The sequence below is a fragment of the Diabrotica virgifera genome, chromosome 9, assembly GCF_917563875.1.
Source record: "Diabrotica virgifera virgifera chromosome 9, PGI_DIABVI_V3a".
Lineage (NCBI taxonomy): Eukaryota > Metazoa > Arthropoda > Insecta > Coleoptera > Chrysomelidae > Diabrotica > Diabrotica virgifera.
In genome coordinates, this window is record NC_065451.1 from 223,485,921 (window position 1) to 223,513,871 (window position 27,951).

Below are 27,951 nucleotides of genomic sequence, written 5' to 3' on the forward strand. Positions count from 1 at the left end.
GTAAATATTAAGTCAATGTATATAGTTAATTTAAATTATTAATCATAAAAATTTTTAAAGTACCAAAATAATTTTCAGATGTTACTCTGGGGAAAATAAAAATATTACCCAATGAACTGTAGTATTCATCACACTATAAAATATTTATTTATTATAAATAAATGACTACAGAGAATATCTATCTCTGGGAAAAAAATTAATGTACTTTAAAAAGTATGAAATCAATTTAAAATTATAAAGACATAGTATAAAGTGTAAGTATTAATCAAATTTAACTAATAATCTAAAAGTAAGTAATAATTAAAGTAAGTTAATCAAAGGCAAATAATGTTGGTATTTATGAAAATCAATTGCAAATATTCAGGTATCCATATAAAATAAAAGGCATATTATAACCAAATTTAAGTAAATAGGTATATCCTAAAAAAAATAAATAAATAGCTATTGGAGTTACTAACAGGCCCCACGTTGGGCGCCAAAAGTGGGGCGATAAACTACCCCAGATAATTGAAATAATATTCGAGAATAATATTTCAATCAACTATGATAGCTATCGTCTACCCTAGACTAGCTCAATCTCCCAAGTTGTGATTCCACCTTGTCCTAATTAAAAACATGAACAATGAAAATGCAGAATGGAGCAAATAAAACAATAATATTTAACTAATCATGTTTATTTTTCATAAAAGACATAATCAATGTATTAAAAAATAATTTACAAGACCTTGCCGAAACTTTACAGATCAGAGATTATACTTATCGATGGCACTTGGTATCTGTCTGCGGGTTCTTGGTGTCTTGCTGTTGTTCTGCAACGGGCTCTGGGGGCTTGTAGATGTTCTGTCCACCAGGCCTGAAGGTGTTAGTTGATGGTGTGGTGTCTATGCTATGTTACTGCAGCATCGCCGGCGATATTGGGGGCTCCAGGTTCAGGGAGTCCTCCCACGAGGTGAAGGGTTGTCCGGTGAAGATTATTGTTTGTCCAGAAAACCCAAATAATAACGTCTGTTTGAAAATGTGACTGTGAGGCCAGACATTGCCTTAAGTAGATTTTAAGATTAAAATAAAAAAATATTCTTCATTTTGACAAAGAGGAAGGGTTCACTTGACATTGACAGAGTTGGTGAGTGGGGGCTTAAAATTGGAAACGAGAAACGACAGTGCGAAGTCACTGTCATGAACCACAGAACGATTGAATAAGAATGTGAATTCTGAGATAGAACAAGAATGTTGAGATATGCCTATAAATACCGAAAGAGGGCGCCAACCAATTTTTAACGGGAAAAAAGGTAAAACAAATAGAAAAGGATTACTATTAAAGAATTATTAAAAAAAATAGGATTAAATTATTATTTGAAAATAAAATAGCAAAGATGTGACGTTTGTAACGTTACACATAAAACATGATAACTCATAAACATAAAAACATAAACATAAAAACTCATAAACATCTTGAAAGAAGCGGGAGTAGATGATAGAGACTTGAGAATCATATATAATTTATATTACAACCAAACTGCCAATATTAAAGTGGATGAACAATTGACAGAGGCAGATAGAGGAGTGAGGCAAGGATGCATCCTGTCCCCGGTGCTGTTTAATATATACTCTGAATGTATCTTCGAGCAAGCGCTGGGAGAACTACAGGAAGGCGTATTAGTCAATAGAGTGCGCCTGAACAACATTAGATATGCCGACGACGCTGTAGTTTTTGCAGACAGTCTAGATGGTTTGCAAAGAATAATGTCACGTATATCAGATATAAGTAGAAAATACGGACTTGATCTCAATACGAAAAAAACAAAGTACATGGTAGTGAGTAAGCGCGAAATATTAAATACACAGCTTTTGGTTAACCAACAACTAATTGACAGGGTCGACAGCTACACATACCTTGGTATCAACATAAACAGCCAGTGGGACCACTCAAGTGAAATAAAACAACGCATAGGAAAAGCGAGATCAGCGTTCATAATAATGAAGTCTCTTTTCAGAAGCCACGATTTACCTCTTGCTACCAAAATCTCTATCATCACATGATATGTATTTTCTACGTTGTTATACGGAGTAGAGGCCTGGACACTTTCCGAGGCTTCTTTGAGAAAACTCGAGACATTCGAGATGTGGTGTTACAGGCGCATTTTGAGAATTTCGTGGGTGGATCGTGTGACTAATGTTGAGGTTCTACGTAGAATAGGCAAGGAATGCGAGATTATTAACTCAATCAAAGAGCGCAAACTAGATATCTTGGCCATGTTATGAGGAATGAACAGAGATATGGCTTGTTGCAACTCATTCTTCAAGGCAAGGTATTTGGAAAGAGAGGACCAGGGAGAAGAAGAATATCTTGGCTTCAAAACCTGAGAAAGTGGTTTAATACGTCGACAACCGGACTATTCAGAATAGCAGCAAGCAAAGTTAGGATAGCCATGCTGATCGCCAACATCCGGAACGGATAGGCACCTTAAGAAGAAGAAGAAGAATTTATTACCAGTTTACTTAAAACCTTCCATTACAAGAGCAAGTACACCCAAAATGATTCAAAGAAATAGGTTTTATTACTCGGGGAATTTGAATGACCAATTTCAACAAAAGGTCGACATATTCAGAAAATATTGGCATTATACATTTTTTTTTGTAAAAATATGAAATTAATGTAAAATATGCCAGATATACATAAAATGTATTTTGCATATATACCGGTCTCTATTTATAACGTACAACGTAATTTGAAGGAAAAATATAAATGTTTACCAAATGATAGATAGATAGATATATAGATAGAAGTAGTACTCTGATATACTTGTATCCATTGATTATACGTACTAAGATGAATGTACTACTACTAGTAACACCACAGATTAGGAATTAGAATTTGTAGAAAGTGGTATACAGAAATTTGTTGGTAAACTTATACAAAATCTACAAACATTATGAGTCGAACATTTTTTTAGCCAAGCCATTGTATTAAACTTCTTAAGTAGGGATCCAACGGCGCGTGGAGTGTCACTCCTCGCTCCAATCTTGCCAGTTCACGCGCCTTTGATTAGAGCGAAATTGGCGATCTTCATTTGTTGGTAAATCAACACAGTTCAAAGGAGCTCGAAAACTAAACTAAACTAAAACCTCGATACTCCACGCTCCACATTTCGAGACGAGTCAACCGTGTTTGGGCGAGGACTGGCACTCCACGCGCCATTTGATCCCGGCTTTATAAGTTGTTGATGGCTGCATTCATGTACTTTTTGGCGTCTTTTTAGTTGATTATTCGTCCGCTGTTGTTTCTTAATGTATATTTCCGAATGGATTTTAGGACTGTAAAAAATGCGGCAAAAACTCGTACTTAAATTAGTAGAAATGAAATATATTTCCAATTGTCTCCTTCCTTAATATTTAAAACTATAAAATTGGCCTTTGGTCAAAGTTTAAATAGTTCCTTTTAATGTAGCTATGATCTCAAACCTTGTTTTAATAAGGTTTAGTAATAGGAGCAACTTAGAAATACTTGCCTACGAAAGGTCTGCCTACATGTATTCATAACATGAATTAAAGGTTCGAAAAATATTAGTAATAATTTTAAAAAGTTGGAAAAAACTATTTCCGACATAACTTGATTGCAATTTTTTGCTCATAAACAATTTTAATTTTTTTTCCTATTGCCCGTCGAAGATTTTTTTTCATATTCGAAAAGCTGGCAAGTCGTTTAAAAAGAGTCGATCTACGATTATTCTGGACGAAGTTAGTCCTTTTTTGAAATAGGCTATATCGATAAATATATATGAACTTTTCAAACTCGAGCTATTAAATACCTCTGGTTATTATTGATGGATTTTGACGTTTCTTTTTATAACTTTTATGTACTCTTTGCGTACATTACGAATCATGTATGTAGTCAGACCTTTATTGTTGTATTTGTGTCCGTGAATGTATAGGAGCGAATTGTGAATAGTCCGTCGCAAATTTAGATTTGCCTATTATATACAAAGTCTGTATTAATTTTTTTTAATTGACTAATTTATTAGATTGAATAAAACATTTAAAAACCATCAATGTGTTTTATTGCGTTTTTTTATTTACTGTTTCTTTTTAGTTATAGCGCGATATCTTTTTCGGTCAAAGCTATGAACAAAGCCTTTTTACTTGTACATTTCGCAAAGGGTGTACCCCGTTAAGATAGGCCCAATGCTCATATTCCCAGAATTCGATTTTTTAATTTTTTACGTTCTATACGATCAAAAATTGGACGGGATTCTGCAGAAAGGAACCAAACCACAAATATGTATTTTTCCTATTAACAGTCTCATAGGTTGTAAAATACCCCGTAGATACTTGTGCAGAAAAGAACCAAGCCACATATGATATATACCGTCCTCTGTGAGCGAAAAAACCAACCAACATTATCGTTGCAGCATGACAGCGTTCTGCAGAAAAGATCCATGTGGGTTGGTTCCCTTCTGCAAAATAACAAGTGAATTTGCATAAAAATTTTAAAACAACTGTTTTCTTGAATTCACGGGACTTACAGAACAACTGATTAAATCCCAGTAATTTCATATTAACATTTTTTTTAAATTCGACTAATTATGTAACTCAATAATGGAAAATAAATGTTTGTTATCTTTGAATTCGCTTAAGTTGTTTTGCAGAAGGGAACCAAGCCACAAAATTGGATTTTTTTAAAACAACTATTTTCTTGAATTCACGGGACTTCCAGATTTCGAAATCAAACAAATTATTAAATCCCAGTAATTTCATATTAACATTTTTTATATTATACGCCTCATTATGTAATTCAATAATGGAAAATAAAAAATGTTTGTTAACTTTGAATTCACTTAAGTTGTTTTGCAGAAGGGAACCAAGCGACAAAAGTTGATTTTTTGTTTAAAACAACTGTTTTCTTGAATCAAACAGTGTGTGAAATCAAATCTAATGCATATATTGACGATTTTAATGTTAAACCATGATTATTTTTAATAGAGAATTTTAAATTTTATCGTAAAGTTTTTGGCTAATATCTCAGATTTAACAAAGTGTGGTTTGGATCCTTTCTGCAGAATCCCGTCCAACTGAGACTCAGCGAAATTTTAGCCCACCATACCTCCCTTACCGCCCAAACATCATTTTTTCATTTTCTTTTGCGGCAATCAATTTAAAAAAAATTCAAAAAATTTACACCCATATCTAGTTGAGATTTACACAATTTGCCTATTTTTATAGACCTTTAAGTTGAGTGTACCTAGCCTAGAGATTCATTTTTCTTTTTTAGAAAAAACGTATAACTTTTTTTTGGAGATGGCTGTCTATTTTTTTTATTTCATATACATACTTATTTTATCAAAAAATATATATTTATGATTTTTTTCAAATTTTTTGTAATTTGCGCCACTTTCAAAAATACCAAAAACTTGTTTTTTAGTGATTTTGGGAGATACAGATTTTGAAGTAACTGAGTCCTTTAGGACATTCAAAAATGGGGCAAAACACCTTTAAACCCCCAAAAATCATGTTTCAAATTGTAAAATTTCATGTTATACCTAGGTTTTCAGGGTTTTTGCGAGTTTAAAAAAACATGTTTTTTGGGGGGTTTAAAGGTGTTTCTCCCAATTTATGAATGTTCTTAAGTATTCAGTTACTTCAAATTATACATAACCTATAAAAAAAACCGTAATTTGATCTATTTTAAAGTCTATAAAAGGGAGAAAATCCCCATAAATCCCTAAAAAAAAGTTTTTCGTGTTTTTCGAAGGTAGCGCACCTTACGAAAAAATATGAAATAGTCATAAGTATATTTTTTGATAAAATATACGAAATAAAAAAAATTAGACCTACAGGCATATTCAAAAAAAGTTATACCCCAGGCTGTGGGTGGAAAATAGGTCGATTTCAGGATATAATTCAGGAATTTTTGAAACCTATCAGGTGTTGTAAAGGACGATGCCAGGAATAACTTCTACTAAAATGTAACCAAAAATATGGTGCGCTTTTTTTTCTATTGCGATTTTCATTTGTTAAATTTGCAATTTTTAATGATTTTTAATTTTGCAGCTTAGGATATTGATTTTAGAGAAAAACGTTTTAATATAAAGTTGTAGTAGATTAAAAAACCTACAATTTGAGCTATGGTAAGTTTAATTTCGTTAATTGGTTATTGCAAAACAGCCTGCGAAAGGTCCAAAATGGCCGTTTTTTACAATTGCATTATTTATTGTTTGAATAAATTTTTTTTATTTTTTAAAGCTTTAAAATGAAGATCTTTCAATTCCAAACATAAAAAAAATTGTAAAGCCAGATTTACGAATTTGTTGCTTAGATATTATAAATTGTTTATCCCAAGAGGTCAAATGTCGAAGGCTATAACTTTTTGAAAAAAAAATCGTAGAGAGTTGGTGAAACATCTAGTCTCCTTCTAAAGAGTTATGTTTTCATATTCTGATGTAAATAAAAGCGTATAACATTTTTAAACCTCTAATTTTCGGGTTTGAAAATAAGGGGGCAAATTTCGTTATAAACATTTAGAGCTGAAGCGGCCCTGTACATCCTATGAGTTTTTAACTTACAGATTATTGTTGCTGAAGATGTAACGAAGATTTATAAAAAAATAAAAAATTTCTACGACCAACTGAAGCCGAGATAATTTTTGGGTTTGAAAATAAGGGGGCAAATTTCGTTAAAAACATTTAGAGCTGAAGCGGCCCTGTACATCCTATGAGTTTCTAACTTACAGATTATTGTTGCTGAAGATAAATCGAAGATTTATAAAAAAATAAAAATTTTCTACAACCAACTGAAGCCGAGATAATTGTTTTTTTTTTCTTAAGTCGTAGTTCCTTTATTTATAACAATTAAGAAATTATTTTACAGTCATTGACTAAAGAAAGACTTATATGATCTTAAAATAAAAATTATTATAAAATATAATTACATTTAATTATTAAAAATTATTTTTAAAATCGGTGCTTTTGCGAGCGGCCGAATTTTGCAATTCGCCCGGCTCGCTTCATATCCGCGCGGTCGAAAAATTTTTACGTAACTTGTATTAAATTTTGACAGAAAACAATTTAATAATATTATCACTAGTAATACCACTAGAGGTCAAATTATTTCCGGAAATTTTTTTGAGATCATGAATATTTTGAAAATTTCCCGAGTCGCAGACGAGGGAAATTTTCTAAAAATATTCATGATCAAAAAAAAATTTCCGGATATTAATTTGACTTCGCGTGGTATTCGGTAAGAAAATTCCACACCAAATTTGCATTTGAAAATCCAAAGCTGCATGAACAGATTAATAGCGCGCCATAGCTTTGTCAGCAATTATTTAGGCTTTCAAATTCGTAATTTCTACTCATTGTAGTTGCATGCGAATACCATTTCAAGATAGAAAATAGTATATTCTTCAATTTTACATAAGTTTTGAGTAACTACAAGTGATAGAAAATGAATCAAAACTAAATTATGTAAACAAATAAAAACCAGTCTGTCAAAAATGTTCTGTTATTGTAAACGTCAAAAAATTTCCACTATAATTCGTTGTTGGGTACCCCACGAGCAAAAAATTTCCGATAAAATACCTCCGTTGCCATGGTGATCTGTCAAAATAACGTATTTTGATTGGTTCAAAATTACAGGTGTGGAATTTTCATTATACTTAATATACAGTCTATACCTCGTCCGCCAATTTACTTACCGTTGCACTTCATCCGCGCCATAGCCTGTGACACGATACCAACACGAAATATCTAGGCGGTGGGTGCGTTCTTTTTTAGAATCAAAATGATTCTAAAGGGGAACACACCCACCGCTCAGATATTTTGTGTTGGTATCGTGTCACAGGCTATAGCGCGGATGACGTGCAACGGTAAGTAAATTGGACGAGGTATATTTACCACTGTATTTGTTTTTCTTGATAAACTTTTATGTGAAATTTCATTTCTGAAAAAATAATATTACAAAAATGATACATATATATGAAATATATAAGTATATTTTTAATTTTTTCATTGTTATATAAATATAATAATAATAATGTTACTTCTTACTATAATATACAATATAAAACTTTTTCTTCTTGTAGTGACTATTCTTTTTGGATTTCACATATAAAAGTTTATCAAGAAAAACAGATACAGTGGTAAATAGACTGTATATTATAATGGTAATATTATTAAATTGTTTCCTGTCAAAATTTAATACAAGCTACGTAAACATTTTCCGAGCGCGCGGATTTGAAGCGAGCCGGGCGATTTGCAAAATTCGGCCGCTTGCAAAAGCACCGATTTAAAAAATAATTTTTAATAATTAAATGTAATTATATTTTATAATAATTTCTATTTTAAGACAACATAAGTCTTTCTTTAGCCAATGACTGTAAAATAATTTCTTAATTTTTATAAATAAAGGCACTACGATTTAAGAAAAAAAAACAATTATCTCTTTTTATTTTTTTATAAATCTTCGTTTCGTCTTCAGCAACAATAATCTGTAAGTTAGAAACTCATAGGATGTACAGGGCCGCTTCAGCTCTAAATGTTTATAACGAAATTTGCCCCCTTATTTTCAAACCCAAAAATTATCTCGGCTTCAGTTGGTCGTAGAATTTTTTTATTTTTTTATAAATCTTCGTTTCATCTTCAGCAACAATAATCTGTAAGTTAAAAACTCATAGGATGTACAGGGCCGCTTCAGCTCTAAATGTTTTTAACGAAATTTGCCCCCTTATTTTCAAACCCAAAAATTAGAGGTTTAAAAATGTTTTACGCATTTATTTACATCATAATATGAAAATATAATTCTTTAGAAGGAGATTGGATGTTTCACTAACTCTCTACGATTTTTTTTTCAAAAAGTTATAGCCTTCGACATTTGACCTCTTGGGATAAAAATTTATAATATCTAAGCAACAAATTCGTTAATCTGGCTTTACAATTTTTTTTATGTTTGGAATTAAAAGATCTTAATTTTAAAGCTTTAAAAAATAAAAAAAATTGTTCGTACAATAAATAATGCAATTGTAAAAAACGGCCATTTAGGACCTTTCGCAGGCTGTTTTGCAATAACCAATTAACGAAATTAAACTTACCATAGCTCAAATTGTAGGTTTTTTAATTTACTACAACTTTATATTAAAACGTTTTTTTCTAAAATCAATATCCTAAGCTGCAAAATTAAAAATCATTAAAAATTGCAAATTTAACAAATGAAAATCGCAATAGAAAAAAAAGCGCACCATATTTTTGGTTACATTTTAGTAGAAGTTATTCCTGGCATCGTCCTTTACAACACCTGATAGGTTTCAAAAATTCCTGAATTATATCACGTTTTTTCACCCACAGCCTGGGGTATTAGTGCAGTCACTGAAGGTGGATATACTATTTCCTCCGATTTCGTTGAACCTCCATCGATTTGTATGAAAATTGGTAAGTGGTTAGAGGATATCTCAAGGAACAAAGGTGACATGGGGCCAACTTGCGCTTTTGCCCTGGGGGTCGATGCCACCCCTACTCGGGGGTGAAAATTATTTTATTAAAAATAACCCCATAATTCGATAGAGAGACTAACTAAGCAAAATTTGTTATATAAAGTTATTGAAATAAATCAAAACTTTTTGAGTTATTGAAGATTAAATATTTTAATTAAAAACTATAAGTTTTTACAAAAAAATTATTACGAAAATTGAAGCTAATAAAAAATGAAATAAATTCCTTACTAGAAAAACCTTTCAATGTTAACCAAAAGTGAGTTATAGGTAATTGAATGTATATTTCTTTCGGTGACTACCCAAATCTAAGTATTCAAGCTGAAATAACGGGAAGATGGTGCATTTTATAACGTAAACTTATTAATCATTTGTGAAGTATTTAAAATTATCTATCAAATGAGCCTCCGAGCAAATTGATCGCATTAAAATTTATGCTCCAAAAACTTTTCAAAAGTTATCTTTTAAAAATTTTCCAAAAAATGTTATTGCTTTTTTTTTAAATAACTCCGTTAGTTTTGAGATATCAGATTTACCTAAAAACCATTTGAAAGCTAAAACTAAGGGCTTTTAAACCACGTTGAATTTAATCTTTTAAACCCCTTACTTTTTTAAAAATTGGTTACATGGTTCTCGCAGCAAAATTTAAGCTTTAAACGTTTATATCTCGGTTATTTTGTACCCTACAGAAATATTAAAAAAGGTAAAATATTTGATACAGAAAAACTAAAATTTGGTTATATATCATTTTTTCTTCTTAAATTGAGTATTTTTGGAGTTATTATTACCTAAAAGGAAATGAAAATTACGATAATTTGAAAAATTCTGATTTTTTAAAATTATATCTTTTTTAATATGCATTCTAAACCGGTCAAAATTGTTGAAATTATTACTTATTATAATATAAAGAAATTCTTGTAATGATTTCTATAAATTTTAATATTTGTGGAAATGGCGTATGTTTTATTTTTCACTTTTTCCAAAAAAATTCGAAAGGGTTCTCTTACTTTCATCATAACTTGCTTAATTTTGATGCTATTAACTTCTTCTGGAGCTTATTTGATAGGTATTCCGAAGTACTTTGACAAGTGCTTAATAGGTATATTTTATAAAATGCATTTCCCGTTATTAAGCTTGAATACTTAGATTTGCGTACTCGTCGAACAAAATACATATGCAATTACCCATAACTCACTTTGAATTAACATTAATGTAGTTCTTTAAATGAGGAGTGTATTTAATTTTTTATTATCTTTAATTTTGGTAATAATAACTTTTTTGTAAAAGGTTATAGTTTTTGAGTTATACGTAAAAAACCGCTTTAAAACATGCATTTTTTTACGAAAAAATAAAATCTTTGATCTGTAATAACTCAAAAAGTGTTGATTTATATAATAATTACTTTAAAGAAATTTTGTTTAGAACTTGTTCCTTTATCGATTTATGGTATTATTTTTAATGAAATAATTTTCACCCCCGAGAAGGGGTGGCATCCACCCCCAGGGTAAAAGCGCAAGTTGCAAAGTGCAAATATTGCGATTCCATCTTTCCTTCCGTGAGTTTAAAGAGTAATTACAACATTGCACTCAACAGGGTTGTCAAACTGAACAGTTTTGTGATTGCGTTGTTCTTCACACGAAATTTTAAATTTATATTGTGTTTCTTCTCCCCTTTAAGTTAATTTGTTAAGATTAATTGAAACAATAAAATATTTATCTCTTTTTTTTCTCTCGGACTTCTTAGTGCTATTTTATTATAAAAACCTTAAATTTCTCTTGTAAAAATAAAAAGTGCTTTCTTCATACGTTGATCCAAAAAGAAAACGAATTTTTTAGTTTTATTTGAATTTTATTTATTAATATAGTGTACTTTTAGGAACGGTTTAGAATCAGATACAGAAGAAATTATAATAGTTGTATACGACGATTATGAAACTAGTACGAACGAAGATAATAATTGGTCGTGTATAGACGATATACCTTTACCAACGAATATTGAAAAAATACTTGATGATCCCGAAGTTTTATTCATAAATTTTGATGGTGACAATCTAGAAGACGATGATGATCAAAACCTAATCAAATGGGAGGATGACAGTCCAGAAGTACTTCAAGAGGAATCTGTTGACTGTAAACGGGAAGAACAGAAGGAATGTGAAGAGACCATAGAAGAAGGACTTCAAGAGGAATCTGTTGACTGTAAACAGGAAGAACAGGAGGAATGTGAAGAGGCCATAGAAGACTATAAGGAATTTGAGGAAGAAGGCGACTTTGACCAGCCGGAACATATTTATATCGATGGAGGTCTCCTATATGTAGAACCAATTTATAAATCAGAACGAACAAGTTCTGCTTCTGAACTGGCTCTGTGTAGTGTTTGTGGCAAACGCGTCAAAATCAGAAGTATGTCCAAACACATGGCCTTCCATGGAAAACACAGTTGTGATATTTGCTCAAAATCGTTCAAAACTTTCGAAGAATTTGAAAAACACAAACTGGAACATTTGGAAAATGATCATGCTTGTACCAGATGTAACATGAAGTTCAATGATACTCTAGAATATGTCTACCATTGCTATAAACACGACCATGTGTATAGTTGTGTGATATGTTCGTTTACAACTCATAACAAGTCTTCTATTAAGGGTCATATTCTGCGCCACGAAAAGAAATACACTCATTACTGCGACATTTGTGGAAAAGGGTTTTTGGGCAAGACCTTGCTAGATTCCCACAAAGAAGTTCATCTGGATATCAAGAGGTACAGCTGTAGTATATGCGACAAAAAATTCGCCGTGAAGAGATACCTTCAATCACACGTAAACCTTAACCATCGGAAAGAGCTCTACGGAGACGACCAGCTCTTCCAATGTGAGGTTTGCGGAAGAGAGTTTACTTTCTTGAAGAGTCTTCTTCGTCACCAAAGCATCATCCATCACATAGGCGAAGATCGTACCGTGGAGTGCCCTGTCTGTCACAAGATGATTGCTAACGCTTATAATCTTAAGATGCACATGAGGATTCATACAGGGGAGAAAAATTTCTGTTGTGATCTTTGCGGGAAAGCTTTTTCGGCCCATAAGTACTGGAAGAAGCATAAGCAGCTCCACGAGATGCAGAGTTCGAAAGATCCAGGCGATATTGAAAAGATCGAGGATTTGGTGGATTTCGGTGCTCTTTCAGATATGGATGATTTGGAAATCGATCATGCTGACTTTATCATGGACATTGAACAGTTAGACTAATTTTACTTAACACAGATTAAGAAATATCTAATATATACAACTTGTTTGAATAAAAGACATAGCTTATCAGTACTTATTTTTTCGTATCCACTCTACACATTAATATAATTTTACCATTATGTGGCACTGGCACTTATATCTTCCATTGAGTACACCATCAAACAGCCTCATGGTATGCAGGTGTTCCTTGATTGGCGCATGTTCAGTAAGGAAGCATGTTATGACTCAGCTGATTCCTGCTTGTTTTCCAGTACTTCGCCCTATTGATCGGGTATATTTTCTCAGTGAGATCTATGTTGTGTTCAAATTCAGGATTTTTCCGCTCTGGACCGAAGTATTTTGTAGCAGATGTTCTCGCAAGCTCATGAGCTCTTACTTGTTATATATTCCCCTATGACCTGGAACCATTACCAGTGTAACACCGTTATGTTCCTCACCTGTCTGTCGAGAGTTCTTTTGGACATTCCCACACTAGCCTAGGGTTCACTTTAGGGCTTATAAGGCCCTTATGGCCACAACTGTGTTTCCATCTCTTTATTGGTCTTACTAGAACCCCTCTTCCGTTTGGTTTCCCATCTTCTACAATTTTTGTAGTTGTATCTTCTATTTTTGTTACATGTTGATCCGAATTTCTTCTTCGATCTCCTCTCCATCTCACTGCATCTTGGTGGACACTGGTAACTTGATTTCACCGCCTAGTTTTTTTTTACTATAAAGATTTTAATGTCTCCATTTCATCTGTTCTTAGGGCCTTAAACACTCTGGATCCGAAATATGTCAGTTATGAGTAAGTTGGTAAGAGTTAAAATTACTGATACACAATAATCTTGAGTGCGAACATGTTCTGCATGACTTAAAAGTAAAATTGATATCTTCTGTTGTTTCTTCTACACAGAAACATATGTTTGATTATGTTTCTGTCAATACTTTTAAAATTTTCTGCTGGTTTATGGTATCGAATGCTTTCTCGTAGTCCACGAATATCAGTGCCAATGGTTTGTTGTATTCTGCAGACTTCTCTATCAGATTCTTTATCCCTAGTAAGTGGTCGTTCTCGTTAGTGCTGTATTCGGATCTAAATCCAGCTTATTCTTTAGGCTGATAGAAGTCTAACTTAGCCTCCAGTCTTTTTTTGATAATTTTTGTGAAAAGTTTATAATATGTGCGATAGCAAAATGTTAGGACGGTAGATTTTTTAGATCTGTTGCCTCCTTTCTTGTGTAATAAAATAATGGCTGCATGGATCTATTGAGAAGGGGTTTTTATTCCCTAAGGATAATTTTATTTCCACCTTGTTTGATCATCTCGATAACTTGGGATCTAGTCATCCGTCATCGTCAAGGGATCTGTTATTTTTCATTCCTAAAAGTATCATTTTGACATCGTGTGGTGTTCTGACATTAATTCTGATCTCGAGTTTGTTATTTTGGGATCTTTCCTTTCGTTGGTGCTCTCGTACATTTCGCGATAAAAGAATTCGACAATCTCGACGATTTCGGTGCCATCCCTAGTAACGTTTTCTTGAATTATTTTAGTTTTTTCTTTTCTATGTATTGGTTTCTTATGACTTTTCGGATTGATAGGTCTTTATTTAATTTCTTCAGTGTTGTGTAGTTGGAGTCGTATTTTTTCACAAACTGTCTTCTTTTACCTATTAGTTCTATGGTCTTCTGGCTTAGTTTTTCTTTATAGGTCTGAAAGAATATAAAAAAATTTTCAATGATAAAAGATGAAAGTACCTACAATAAATATATATATGTATGTTTTTTTCCTTATTAAAGATATCAGAATGTATGTTTATAGTTAATTTTATGTTACCAAATAAAGTGATACAAATACAAGCCTTTTTATTAAAATAGAACTGGTTTTTCTTTTCACATTTATAGTTAAATAAATTGTTCCAACCAGACACAACATTTTTAATTTTTTAGGATAGTAAACTATATAAAAACTGAGCTAGCCGACGACTGGGCAGCACCGACAAGGAAGAGGAAAGCGAAGAAGGTGTTAAAATCAAAATCCACTGCAAAATCAAAAAGAGTGAAGAAGGATCCACCCAAGTATGTTCCAAAGCAGAAGCCGAATCATAAAGCTCGTGCCTGGGTCTGCAAGATCTGTTTCGAAGAGTTCGACACCAGAAAAAACATGTTCGACCATAGGAAGTTGTTCCACGAAGACATGGAGGAGAAGTTTAGTAAAGAAGACGACGAAAAGTATTCTTACGACCCAATACTCGAATGCTACACTTGCAACAACTGTTCGGCGGAGTTTCAGACGAAGGAGGAAGTGACGAAGCATATTGAAACTCACGAAGAGACTTACGATTGTCTTGAGTGTCAAATAAGTATTTCAGGTGCCTTGAACTTCTCCGCCCATATGCAGCAACATAGGACAGACAGGTTCTTTCCTTGTCCGATGTGCACCCACACTGCGAGTAGAAAGTCTGCGATGCTGACCCATATAACTCGCATGCATTTTAGGAAATACGACTTCCAATGTCGCACATGCGGCAAATGCTTCAACGATGCAACTACTTTTAAAGAACACGAGAATTACCACTTGGGGGTGAAACCTTTCTCGTGCATAGTCTGCAGTAGGGAGTTCATATACTCTCGGTACCTTGTGGCGCATCAAATCCGTAATCATAGAGTGAGGGTTCTGGATAAAGACTCCAAGACTCAATGTCACATGTGCCCTAAAATGTACGCTAGAAGTGAGACCTTGGTTAAGCACGTGCTAACCAAGCATCTTACCTTTCACGAAGGTCCACACGAGAAGAAGCATTTGTGTGACGTGTGCGGTCAAGGCTTCTCCAGAACAGACAAGCTGAAGATACATTACCGCAAGCATACAGGAGAGAAACCATATTCCTGCGTGTACTGCAGCAAGAGCTTTATTAAGAAAGATTATCTAATCATGCACGAAAGAATACATAATGGTGAAAAGCCGTATGTTTGTGATCATTGCGGAAGGTCGTTTAATCAAGGAGCTCCTTTGAGGATTCACTTGAGATCGCATACGGGCGAGAGGCCCTATAAGTGCCCTCATTGTAGCACCGGGTGCGTTTCGAAGGGATCGCTTAACGCGCATATTAGAAGCTGCTTGAATTCCGCAATGTAATATAGACATTAACAAATGGATATAACACCGTTGAAATACGATAAATTATGTTACAATTATATGATTTAGTGAGGTATTGTGTTTGTGGAGGGTTCTTAGTTAAGATTATTTTATGTCCCCGAATGATATCTATATTCCAAATTCTTAAGCTCTATCGCTAAACACAATGTAGATATAACAGGTTTCTTCGATAATTACGTAATTTATTCGAGAGATATTTCAGAAGTGATGGGCAGATGTGTATTATTCAAAGCAAAAGTTTTGTATTCCTTCAATGCAGTCTTCTTGCTTCTGATTCACCGATTCCCAACGTCTTGGAAGGTTTCCTTGACAGCTTTATTCCGTTGACTCTTGCGATGAATAACGCATCAGGACACTCTTTTAAAGACGAAAAGCTCACCCATGCTAGGTTTCTTTAACCTAGGGAATAAGAACTGCGATCAAGTCAGACCATAACCCACTGATTGGCAAAATTAAGCTCAGGCTAAAGAAGGTTAGACGTAGTGTCAATCCAAAATTCGACATCGGGCTATTAAAAGACCAAAACACAGAACAGAGTGTAAAACGGTATATACAGAACAACCTGAATACCGTTATTCAATCGGATGTAATGGACCAGGAGATAGAAAAGTTGCATACAGTTTCACAAGACATACGTGAGAAATTCCTCAAACCACCAAAAATAAAGAAAATAAACGATATTTTAAATATGATGGAAGAGAGGGGAAAGTCCAAAGATCAGGACATGTCATTATACAAAAGAATAGATAAAGAGATCAAAAAAGCAATTAGAATAGCTAAGGATACACGACTAAGAGAACAGTGTGCGGAAATCCAGCAATTGCAACATAAACACGATTCATTCAATATGCACAAAAAAGTTAAAGAAGCTCAGGCTTATACACACCTAGAAGAGTTGGGTGTTTGGCAGATAACCAAGGCAAACCACTGTTAAGTGTGGAAGAAAAACTAGACACGTGGAAGAAATATGTGGAAGTAACTTTAGCAGATGAAAGGCAGAATACCATTGAAGACACTGAATGCCAAACAGGACCCCCGATTACCATTGAAGAAGTCACGTCAGCTATTAAAACAACTAAAGATGGTAAAGCTGTAGGGCCTGACCAGTTTTATTTAGAATTCCTAAAACTTATGGACGAACAAGGAATAAAATGGATAACAACTGTATTCAACAAAATATACGTAACTGGAAAAATACCCCAAAGCTGGTTAAAGTCGACCTTCGTAACTTTACCCAAAAAAGTAAATACCAAAACATGTGAAGACTACAGAACAATTAGCCTAATGAGCCACTTACTCAAAACGTTTCTGAAAGTGATACACGGCAGAATATATAAAAAATGCGAAGAACAGGTATCATGGACGCAGTTTGGATTCCGCGATGCCTTAGGCACCCGAGAGGCTCTATTCGCTGTCCAAGTGCTTATGAAAAGATGCAGTGATGTTGACTGTGACGTGTATATTTGTTTTATCGACTACAAAAAGGCGTTTGATAGAGTAAAACATGATGAATTCATAAACATCTTGAAAGAAGCGGGAGTAGATGATAGAGACTTGAGAATTATATATAATTTGTATTACAACCAAACTGCCAATATTAAAGTGGATGACCAATTGACAGAGGCAGTCTCCATAGATAGAGGAGTAAGGCAAGGATGCATCCTGTCCCCGGTGCTGTTTAATATATACTCTGAATGTATCTTCGAGCAAGCGCTGGGAGAACTACAGGAAGGCGTATTAGTCAATGGAGTGCGTCTGAACAACATTAGATATGTCGACGGCGCTGTAGTTTTTGCAGACAGTCTAGATGGTTTGCAAAGAATAATGTGGCGAATATCAGATATAAGTAGAGAATACGGACTTGATCTCAATACGAAAAAAACAAAGTACATGGTAGTCAGTAAGCGCGAAATATTAAATACATACACAGCTTTTGGTTAACCAACAACTAATTGACAGGGTCGACAGCTACACATACCTTGGTACCAACATAAATAGCCAGTGGGACCACTCAAGTGAAATAAAACAACGCATAGGAAAAGCGAGATCATCGTTCATAATGATGAAGTCTCTTTTCAGAAGCCACGGTTTACCTCTTGCTACCAAAATCTCTATCATCAGATGCTATGTATTTTCTACGTTATTATACGGAGTAGAGGCCTGGACACTTTCCGAGGCTTCTTTGAGAAAACTCGAGGCATTCGAGATGTGGTGTTACAGGCGCATTTTGAGAATGGGTGGATAGTGTGCCTAATGTTGAGGTTCTACGTAGAATATGCAAGGAATGCGAGATTATTAACACAATCAAAGAGCGCAAACTAGAATATCTTGGCCATGTTATGCGGAATGAACAGAGAGAGATATGGCTTGTTGCAATTCATTCTTCAAGGCAAGGTATTTGGAAAGAGAGGACCAGGGAGAAGAATATCTTGGCTTCACAACCTGAGAAAGTGGTTTAATACGTCGACAACCGGACTATTCAGAATAGCAGCAAGCAAAGTTAGGATAGCCATGCTGATCGCCAACATCCGGAACGGATAGGCACCTTAAGAAGAAGAAGGGAATAAGTCGGAAGTCTGGTGAGCTTGTGTCCGGGCTATAGGGTGCATGAGGCAAGATTGTTCAGTCCTATTTCCGCAATAAATCAACCGCAATGTTTCATTGCCTGTGGGCGTACATTATCATGCAAAAGAGTGGTATTACCCACTCTTTTTTGGAAAGCTAGCCGTTTTTAAGTATTGTCCTGTAAAAATTTTGCAAGAAGTCACATGAGATATAATACGCAGCCACACTTGTTGAACATGGACCACGTTTCATAAATTGCGGCAGCTTGAAAAAGACATGCAGTGCCTTCAGTGAATCTTTGCTTTAATAATGTTACAATCTCCAACCGGTGTTTCTTCTGTTGACAAGTAAACAGTGATTCCTCAACCAACGATTTGAATTTTTCCTCATCCCAACCAGATGAAATTGTTCCCTACGGGGATTGATCCCTATGGTATATCCCTGACTAGTAATAATACTGACAAGGAAATGTACACCTTTATTTTTTAACATAGTCCCCTCTCAACATTTCGATAGAGTCCTGGGAAAGAGTTGTTCGACTGTGTCAAACCAGCCATTGGTCAAAAACAAGTTTGCCCTAGGTTTTCTTTGAATTTTGGGAATAGTCTCTAGTCACTAGGACCAGATCTGGAGAATATGGTCTGCTCTACATTTCGAAACCTGCATTACATATAGCGGCCAGTCATTGTAACAAAAGACTTGTGTGTTTATGCTTTGTCCTGACAGAAGAGCAATCTTTTAAGTTTCTCCGACTTGTATGGCTTCTCACAATGTTGAATTTGTTGTGTGTAGTAAGAGCCTGCTGTAGTAGCTCTGTTTTCTAAATGATCAATTAACAATACACCTTGTGCATCCCCGAATACTGAGACCATAACCTTGTTGGCTGATGCCACAAGTCCGAACTTGTGAGGTGGATGTAAGGTCCCATGTTCCCACTGCTTGCTCTGAACATTTGTCCCTGGATGATAGGGGTATACTCATGTTTAGTCAGTTGTCACGTACCAACCAATAAAACTCATATCTGTGAAACGTCTCCAAAAACCGTTGAAAAATGACTTCTCTGACGTGCTTCTGATCAGCTGAAAGCACTCAGGGATCCAGCCTTGCCGTAAGTTTCTTCATTGCTGAAACATGTTAAGTACTTAGGTAAATCGAAAGCTTCTTTCCTCCATGATTTGATGCAAAGAGACCATTCGATCTTTCAGAATGATATCGTATCGACATATTCTTCGGTTATGATGGCGACTAAAGGACCTCCGTCATGTTCATCTTCACAGGTTTCTCTTCCACACTTAAACGTTCACCTTAATTCCTTCCTGTGATATTCTGTTGCAGTTATCTTCAATACATTCCGTCCATTTTTGAACCTTTACCTCTGATTCCCATATGGTTTTTCATCTTTTGTTTATTATTATTAAACATAATAACAGATAAAGTAAGGTAATCGTAGAATGCTTATTTTAGACAGTGCATAGGTACCCTTCAAAAATTTCTCAACCTTATAACAATAACCTTCCATTAATACATATCCTTCACGTAAAAAATCAAGCTGTGAGCAGGCCTCATGTTTTACTAATCCAGTACGTACTGGTGAGGAGAGGGTATGTGTTCAGTGTCATAAAAAACCAACTGAAATATTTTAAAAATGTATAAACATTCTCAATTTCTTTGCAACACGAAAATGCAGCAGCTGCATAATACTATGGTCAAATCTGAGAGTGCAGGAAGAGTCTATACCGGTTTCGGGGGTTGTTTCCCCCTCATCAGTAGTCCCATATCCTCTTCTCTCAGATTCTTCTCCGTACCACACTTTAGGCCCTTCCGAATTGCAAAGAAAGAAATGTCACGGATGAACTAAGGCCATCTACCAAAAAACAAAGTAAGTTATCAATCGAAGTAGCACAGAAAACGATAAAAAATATCGTCTCCATACCACCAGATTGACAACAGGTGGAATACTTTCTTTGGTTACACCTCCTGAGATTTTCAAAATTTATAACATGCAGGGTGCCGAGGAAATTAAGATGAGACAATTTTAAATAATTCACAACTCATCTGCTCAGCGTGGTAAAAGCTCCAACAAGAAAGATTCCTTAATACTCAAACAAAAGAGTAAATGAATTAAAAATGTATAAAATTCTCAATTTCTTTGCAACACGAAAATGCAGCAGCTGCATAATACTATGGTCAAATCTGAGAGTGCAGGAAGAGTCTATACCGGTTTCGGGGGTTGTTTCCCCGAAACAACCCCCGAAGAGGATATGGGACTACTGATGAGGGGGAAACAACCCCCGAAACCGGTATAGACTCTTCCTGTACTCTCAGATTTGACCATAGTATTATGCAGCTGCTGCATGTTCGTGTTGCAAAGAAATTGAGAATGTTTATACATTTTTAATTCATTTACTCTTTTGTTTGAGTATTAAAGAATCTTTCTTGTTGGAGCTTTTACCACGCTGATCAGATGAGTTGTGAATTATTTAAAATTCTCTCATCTTAATCTCCTCGGCATCCTGCATGATTTATAAATTTTGAAAATCTCAGGAGGTGTAACCAAAGAAAGTATTCCACCTGTTGTCAATCTGGTGGTACGGAGACGATATTTATTGTCGTTTTCTGTGCTACTTCGATTGATAACTTACTTTGAAATATTTTACTTTGCACCATTAACTTGACAACGGTTTATTATTGCTGTGCTATACTGCTGTACAGTATGCCCAGCATAGCAATAGACGTGAGCTGCTCGCAAATCGGAGGAGGGATTGAGCATTCAAATTTTTTCGCTTTCATTCTTACTGTTGATCCATTTTTAGATTAAACGAGAGAAAAATGATTAAAATTGTGAATTTGCACAAAACTTTCAACGTCACCAATCGTTTCTATAGTGAAAGTATCCACAACAATCTCTGTGCTGTAATTTGAAATCAGCCAGCGCGCACATTATGTTCATGTCTATTCGCATTCTGGTTCACCTGTTCTATAACATTCGCCAATACTTTTGGAACCGATACCATTATCTTCACGAAGCTTACGAACTATTCCGAATAGTAACGAACTATCTGTCCCTCCTCGAGCCATTTTACGATCGATGAAATCGACTTCAGTGGCGTAGACAGAAGAGTATCAAAACTATATTATAAAATACTGATTTTACTCACATCTTTACTTCTTCACCGAAATGGTTCAAAGCAGTGGCGGATCTACGGGGGAGAATAGGGAAAATTCCCCCCAAGCAACGTCTGAAATTAAAGAAAAAACATGAAAATAAATTAGTAGACATGAAATTTAAACCATAGACAGACAAATTCGGCCCAATAAACCAGCTAGTTAAGAAAATTAAGGAAACTGAATGCATATAAGTTATTATTTCTGTATTTTATGTACCCCAAGGCAAATGTCTAGATCCGCCACTGGTCCAGCGTTGCCAATTCGTTACTGTAGAACCATTCCTTAAGTTACAGGTTTTATGTTTATATTAACACTTTATATTACTATAACCATAGATATTTTAATTGTTTAGGTGACTAAAAAATATATTACTTATTATTATTTTTTTGTATAATTTATTTAGATGTAATCATATATCTGCATATTTTTTTAGAATCTATTTTTATTTCGGCTGCTGTGTATGCATCACAATTATTACAGTAAAACTTTAGTTATATGTATATTTATTTTGAATAAACTATATCCAATATATTTATTTATTTATTTTACTCTCAATATTTTTATTTCTAACGTTACATGTCGGGAAATTACTTTATAACTCACTTTAGTTCCTCGTTTAATTGAAAAAGTTACATATAGCATATGTAAATATTACTCCGAACAATATTCACATAGTTGCTTGGGCAATAAACGGTTTCCGATTTTGACTGAAAATACTAGGGTGGTCTTAAGTCTTAACGGGATATTTTTCGGTAAATTCATTAAAGGGATTATTTAGAATAAACAAACCCTAACAGCATTTTAGCTACTTGGACAAAATGTGACGTATCGGATTTTTGACACTATCAACCTTACATTTTAATGGTTTTGCATTGTGTACGTTTAAATAGATACACCAACGTTGTTTTACACTATGATTGATTTAGAAGAAAAATATATAAAAATGAAATTTATTTATAATGAGAAGTATTTTAAACATACTAATACTCTGAAAGTTAATTATTGTAGTTTTAGAATACATTTTTCAAAATTCTTATACGTTACAAAAAAAAATTAAAGAAATTAAAGAGTTAAAGAAATTCGAAAAATTATACAAGTTAAACGATTGTGTGACGATATCTTCTTTTACAGAGGAATGTGTGACATAATTCGTGGCGAAAATGATAAATTGAATATGTTTATTCAATGTCACATAATGTTTGGATGTAAAATCTTAAGCCTGCGCTAAAACTGATTGTTTTTTAGGATTTACTTTAGAAACTTTAGATATACGCAGCGTTAAATAAGAGTTATTTAATAAATAGGTAAGAAAAGAAAAGAAGACTTGAGTTCTGGTCACGAGTGAATAGGTGCATAAATTATTAATTATGTTTTAAAAAAGATTATTTCTATGTATCAACAGTCGTCGTATGGTGATCATGTTATATATTAACAATTTTGTTATAAGAGTTTTTTGTAAAACTTCTGGTGCCAAATTTATTGAAAACATGTGTGCATATTTGTGAGTATGCATTTTAAATGTATTCAAATAATAACCATTTATGTACAGCGTATTACTTTACAGGAGAGACTACAGTCAATTAAGTTCAACAAAAAATGTGAGATTTGAAGCAGTGTTTGTCTACTCTGTTTTCATCCAGAGTTCTTTAAAATCAATTCATTTAAACACCAACAATATTACAGTACTTAATACAACTCAATGACAACTATTCACTTCAAAAATTGCTGTTCCTTAAACTGTCAACTTCTGTGTTTATATAGCTACATCTTCTGGCATTCCAGACATTTCGGGATCTTTCCATAACAACTCGAACATTATAGATTTTTTAACACTTTTCCTTTTTCGCCAAAGGACTTTTTCTATATGGAATAAATCCCACTAAACTGTCGTATTAACATTGCTCCCTCCTTTATAGTTATTCGAATAACATGTTTTTCAGCGTCGATTGAAACCAACAAGGTGGATTAATCTCTGGATATGAACTGCCCTGGGTTTACTTCTAGCTGAAAACTGGATTTGGTAGATTAGCGTTTATTTTTTGCAGAACGGTGTACGGGTCTTTCCAGTTTCGTTGAAGTTTCGAGCAAAGTCCTTTTTTACGATTGGAATTGTATAACCATACTGGGTCATCTCTTTAGAAAGTTGTTCCAGTAGCATACATATAGAGCTTGGCCTTGGCTTTATCACTTTGAAGCCTTAAAATTTTACGAGCAAATTCGTAGACTTTTTTCAATTTTTCTTTCAACTTTTTGATATACGTCAGGAATGAAAGTTCTTCTTCGCAGAGAGGCATTCTTCCGAAAATAAGATCTTGAGGAAGCTTCATTTCTCTTCGGGTGATCGAAACTTCTATAGGCTAACAGGAATAGAGGAATTAAAAGTAGCCAAATCTTCTTGGGTTCCAAATCAAATGGGTTCCTTCAAATCGTCCATGTCAAATCACTCAGGCAAAAAATTTTGGATTTCCGATTTGTCTGAAAATTGGTATATAGCTTCTGCGGGACGTAAAAATAAGATATTTAAAGTCAAAAAATCTTCTTCTTTTTCTCTCAAAATGTTATTGTATGCGATTTTACAGTGATTTGGTGTTTATTTAAACAAATTTGCATTTTCTATCGTAAAGTATCAATGAAAAACATAATATTTTAATAGAAGAGACTCAAAAATGTCATTATATGGCATTATAACAAGTTATTCTGATTCAAAACAAGTTTTTGATCAAATTTTATAGTGTAGAAAACTTTAAAATACCGTTTTTTACATTTTCTTCCATTACCAAAATACATCATCATCGATTTGGCTGAAAATTTGCCCACATATAGCCAAAATATAGGACTTTAAGTGGTTAGAAGGATTTGAATTATATTACAATACCAAAAAAGTTACATGCAGTAATATCAGACTCAAAAGTATATTAGTCCAATCGGGATAGCATTTGACCTTGCATGCCGAGATGCCCAAAATTTTATTTTTCTAATCTTTAGGGGAATCAATAGTAGTCTAAATTTAAAATCACGAATGAATTCCTCCGTTACGTTAGCCGCCATCTTGATTTTAAAGGAGAACCTGTTTTGCTCAATATATCCGCCATTTTTAACTTTTCGACAAAAATGTTAGGAACTGAAATTGTTCCAAATAAATCGTATTTACAATTATTACCATTTTTTTAAAACAGTTTTTGTCGTGAGGTCGATATTTTCGAGTTAATTGTACTTACAGTAGACGCCTATATTTTTGACTATGATATTGCATGTAACTTTTTTGGTATTGTAATATAATTTAAATCCTTCTCACCACTTAAAGTCCTATGTTTTGGCTATCTGTGGGCAAATTTTCAGCCAAATCGATTATGATGTATTTTGGGAATGGAGAAAAATGTAAAAATATTTCAACGTTTTCGACACTATAAAATTTGATCAAAAACTTGTTTTGAATCAAAGTAACTTATTATAATGCCATATTATGACATTTTTGAGTCCCTTCTATTAAAATATTACATCTTGCATCTCTGTCGTATATCTGTAATAGCTCTGTCCCATAGTGTCTTACCATCGATTTTTCGAAGGGTTTTCATCTTCGCTGTTTCGAGCATTCTTTTTGTCCTCTCTGTGCCAGGTGGTGTTTCTGCCGCGTATATAATTATTGGTCTGATGACTGTTTTGTAAATACTGCATTTCATTTCTTTTCCGATATTTTTATTTCTCCATATTGTGTCATTCAGGCAACCTGCGGCTTTGTTTGCTCTATTCACCTGATATTCCACTTCTGTTTCACAAGCTTTCCTTAGCTAGATAGTGTGATCCCTAGATATTTAAACTCCATCACTTGTTCTGTTATTTGGTCCTCCAGCTCTAATTTATATCTTATTGGATTTGCTGTTATAACCATGCATTTGGTCTTTTTTATATTAAGTTATATTAAATTGGTGAAGTGTCCGTTGTGTCATCTTCACTTTGAGAGATTAGTTAGTATTATATCTTATTCATATTTTAACTTGTTTTTCTCCTATCTGGTACCCTTTTTTAGTTCATACCTTTTTTATTATTTCATCCATGAACACACAACAATATAGGACTCAGGGAGTCATCCCATTGCTAGATGCTTGACTTCAGTTGGGTCAATTAGTTCATCTTCTACATTTACTTTTATTGTGTTGTTCTTGAAGATGTTTTCCATCGTTTATAATTACTCCTAGAGGTACTTCTCGTGAGTATAACAAATGTATAACGTCTTTTAATTTGACCCTGTCAAATGCCTTCTTAAGGTCCACAAAACATAAATATGCCGGTTTGTTGTATTGTAATAATCTATAATAGTAAAGTAATAAATAAAATAAATGGTATTATTTGAGTACTAAGCTGAAAACAACCCATACAATAACTATCAATCTTATCTTTTAGGATTTTTCCCGAGGTGGAAGTGGAGGTAAAAGTAGAAGAAGAAGATTTTGTCTTCAACGAGGGAGGCGTCCCGTCTCCTCCAAGGAAGTTACGATTCAGTGATTCACCGTTCGGTAACATAACGATCAAAGAAGAAGAAGACGGAGACGAATCCTTCGAAGACAACAGCGATGAAGAATACACACCTCCGGGATACAAAAAGAAAAAAGGTAGACTTCCCAAAGAAAAATCACCGCCGAAAGAAAAACGAGAAAGAGTCAAAAGACAAGAACACAAAATCTGGACGTGCAGGAGGTGTCTGGAGGAGTTTATCTCCAGGCGGGAGCTCACCGATCACACGAAGACGTACCACCCTGAAGAAAAGAAAGATGTACATACCTATAAATTCGACGAAGAACAAGACATTTACACTTGTTCTACGTGTTCAGCAGAGTACCAAAGTAAAAAAGAAGTGGAAGAGCATATTTCGAAAATCCATGAAGAGTTCTACACTTGCGAAGTGTGCAAGCAAACATCAACTAAAGCGTACAATTTTGCTGTGCACATGCAGATCCACAGTTCTGATGCTATGTACACTTGCCCCTTATGCAGCTATAACACACCTAGAAGAACATGTTTACAAACTCACATAAACAGGGTCCACTATCATAAGTTCTATTACACCTGCTCGACCTGTGGGAAGGGTTTCAATGACTCGGTCATCTTCAAAGAACACAACAACGAACATCTAGGAATTAAGCCTTTTATTTGCGTAGTTTGCAATAAGTGCTTTGTTTATTCTAGGTACATGCTTATCCACCAAACGAGGTACCATACGGTGCATATCGAAGGTACCTTGCACAAGACTCAGTGCAGTATATGCTTGAAGGTCTTTAGTAAAATCGCCACGCTTTTAAAACACATCACTACGAAACATAATGCAAATCCGGCTGATAAGGTGGAGAAACGTCATCTATGTGATATGTGCGGGAAGGGTTTTGGTACGTCAGATAAACTCAAAATCCACTATAGAATACATACTGGCGACAAGCCTTTTGGTTGTCATTACTGCGAAAAGAGGTTCACCAAAAAAGACTATCTCATCATGCACGAAAGAGTCCACACAGGTGAAAAACCATACCCTTGTGAGTATTGTGGAAAATGCTTTAATCAGGCAGCTTCTTTGAGGATCCATGTAAGGGGGCACACTGGCGAGAGGCCGTATATCTGCCAGTTGTGTAACGGGGGGTATATTTCAAGGGGATCTCTCAATTTACATTTGAAAATTTGTAGTGGTATGGCTATCATGTAGATATTTTGATAGGACATAATTTTTGAAATGTTATGTTTGTGTTTTGTAACAAGATTCTATGAATTTTGTAGGTTAATTGCAACCTACTGTGGGATAGAGGGACTGAGTACCGGTGCAATATTTCGTAATTAATTGAAAATACGAGGATCCTTAAGACTGGAGGGGGTATGGTTTGAAATTTTGAAGTTTTCGATTTTTTTATTATATTAAACGAAAGTTGGTACGTAACTTTCAGATTTATCGGAACAAAATAACCGAAAATACCGCATGTTTACTCGTTTTGCAGCAGCTTCGCGCCAGTACGCTTAAGCGTAGCGAGAACAGTTCAACATCTGCTGTTCCCCTTCTCTTTTATAGATTACTCCGCGATTCAAAAACATATTCCGGTGTGTATCACTCTACGATTTGACAGATAAAAAGAAATTGAAAATAAAAGGAATTAACAAAACACCTTCAGCAATCCAGAAATACCCACAAGACGGGATGTAGAGACGACTACAATACCAAAGAATTTTGTAATTCTTATGTAAGAGAAAATTCTTTTTTTGTGAAAGAAAATTTATATAGACAATTACAAGCAATTTTGATATATTTTACATTTAATTATGAAGTAAGGTATACAATTTAAGATCTTATACAATAAGATATTGAAGGGAGTCTAAG

The 27,951-nt window shown here is 34.2% G+C and overlaps 3 protein-coding genes across 3 annotated transcripts; all 3 read left to right on the forward strand.

The window, feature by feature from the left end:
* The first annotated feature begins 835 nt into the window (after positions 1–835).
* Positions 836–12,722, forward strand: LOC126891673 (zinc finger protein 595-like). The gene is made up of 2 exons (XM_050660911.1): positions 836–1,017; positions 11,354–12,722. Exons 1-2 carry the CDS (start codon positions 836–838, stop codon positions 12,720–12,722), a joined length of 1,551 nt encoding a protein of 516 aa, XP_050516868.1.
* A 348-nt stretch (positions 12,723–13,070) lies between these two features.
* LOC114325065 (zinc finger protein 287-like) lies at positions 13,071–15,851 on the forward strand. Its single transcript, XM_028272994.2, has one exon. The coding sequence runs from the start codon at positions 14,868–14,870 to the stop codon at positions 15,840–15,842; it is 975 nt and encodes a 324-aa protein (XP_028128795.1). The 5' UTR covers positions 13,071–14,867; the 3' UTR covers positions 15,843–15,851.
* A 227-nt stretch (positions 15,852–16,078) lies between these two features.
* LOC126891674 (zinc finger protein 664-like) lies at positions 16,079–27,288 on the forward strand. The gene is made up of 2 exons (XM_050660912.1): positions 16,079–16,251; positions 25,998–27,288. The coding sequence occupies exons 1-2, from the start codon at positions 16,079–16,081 to the stop codon at positions 27,286–27,288; spliced, it is 1,464 nt and encodes a 487-aa protein (XP_050516869.1).
* The last annotated feature ends 663 nt before the right edge of the window (positions 27,289–27,951 follow it).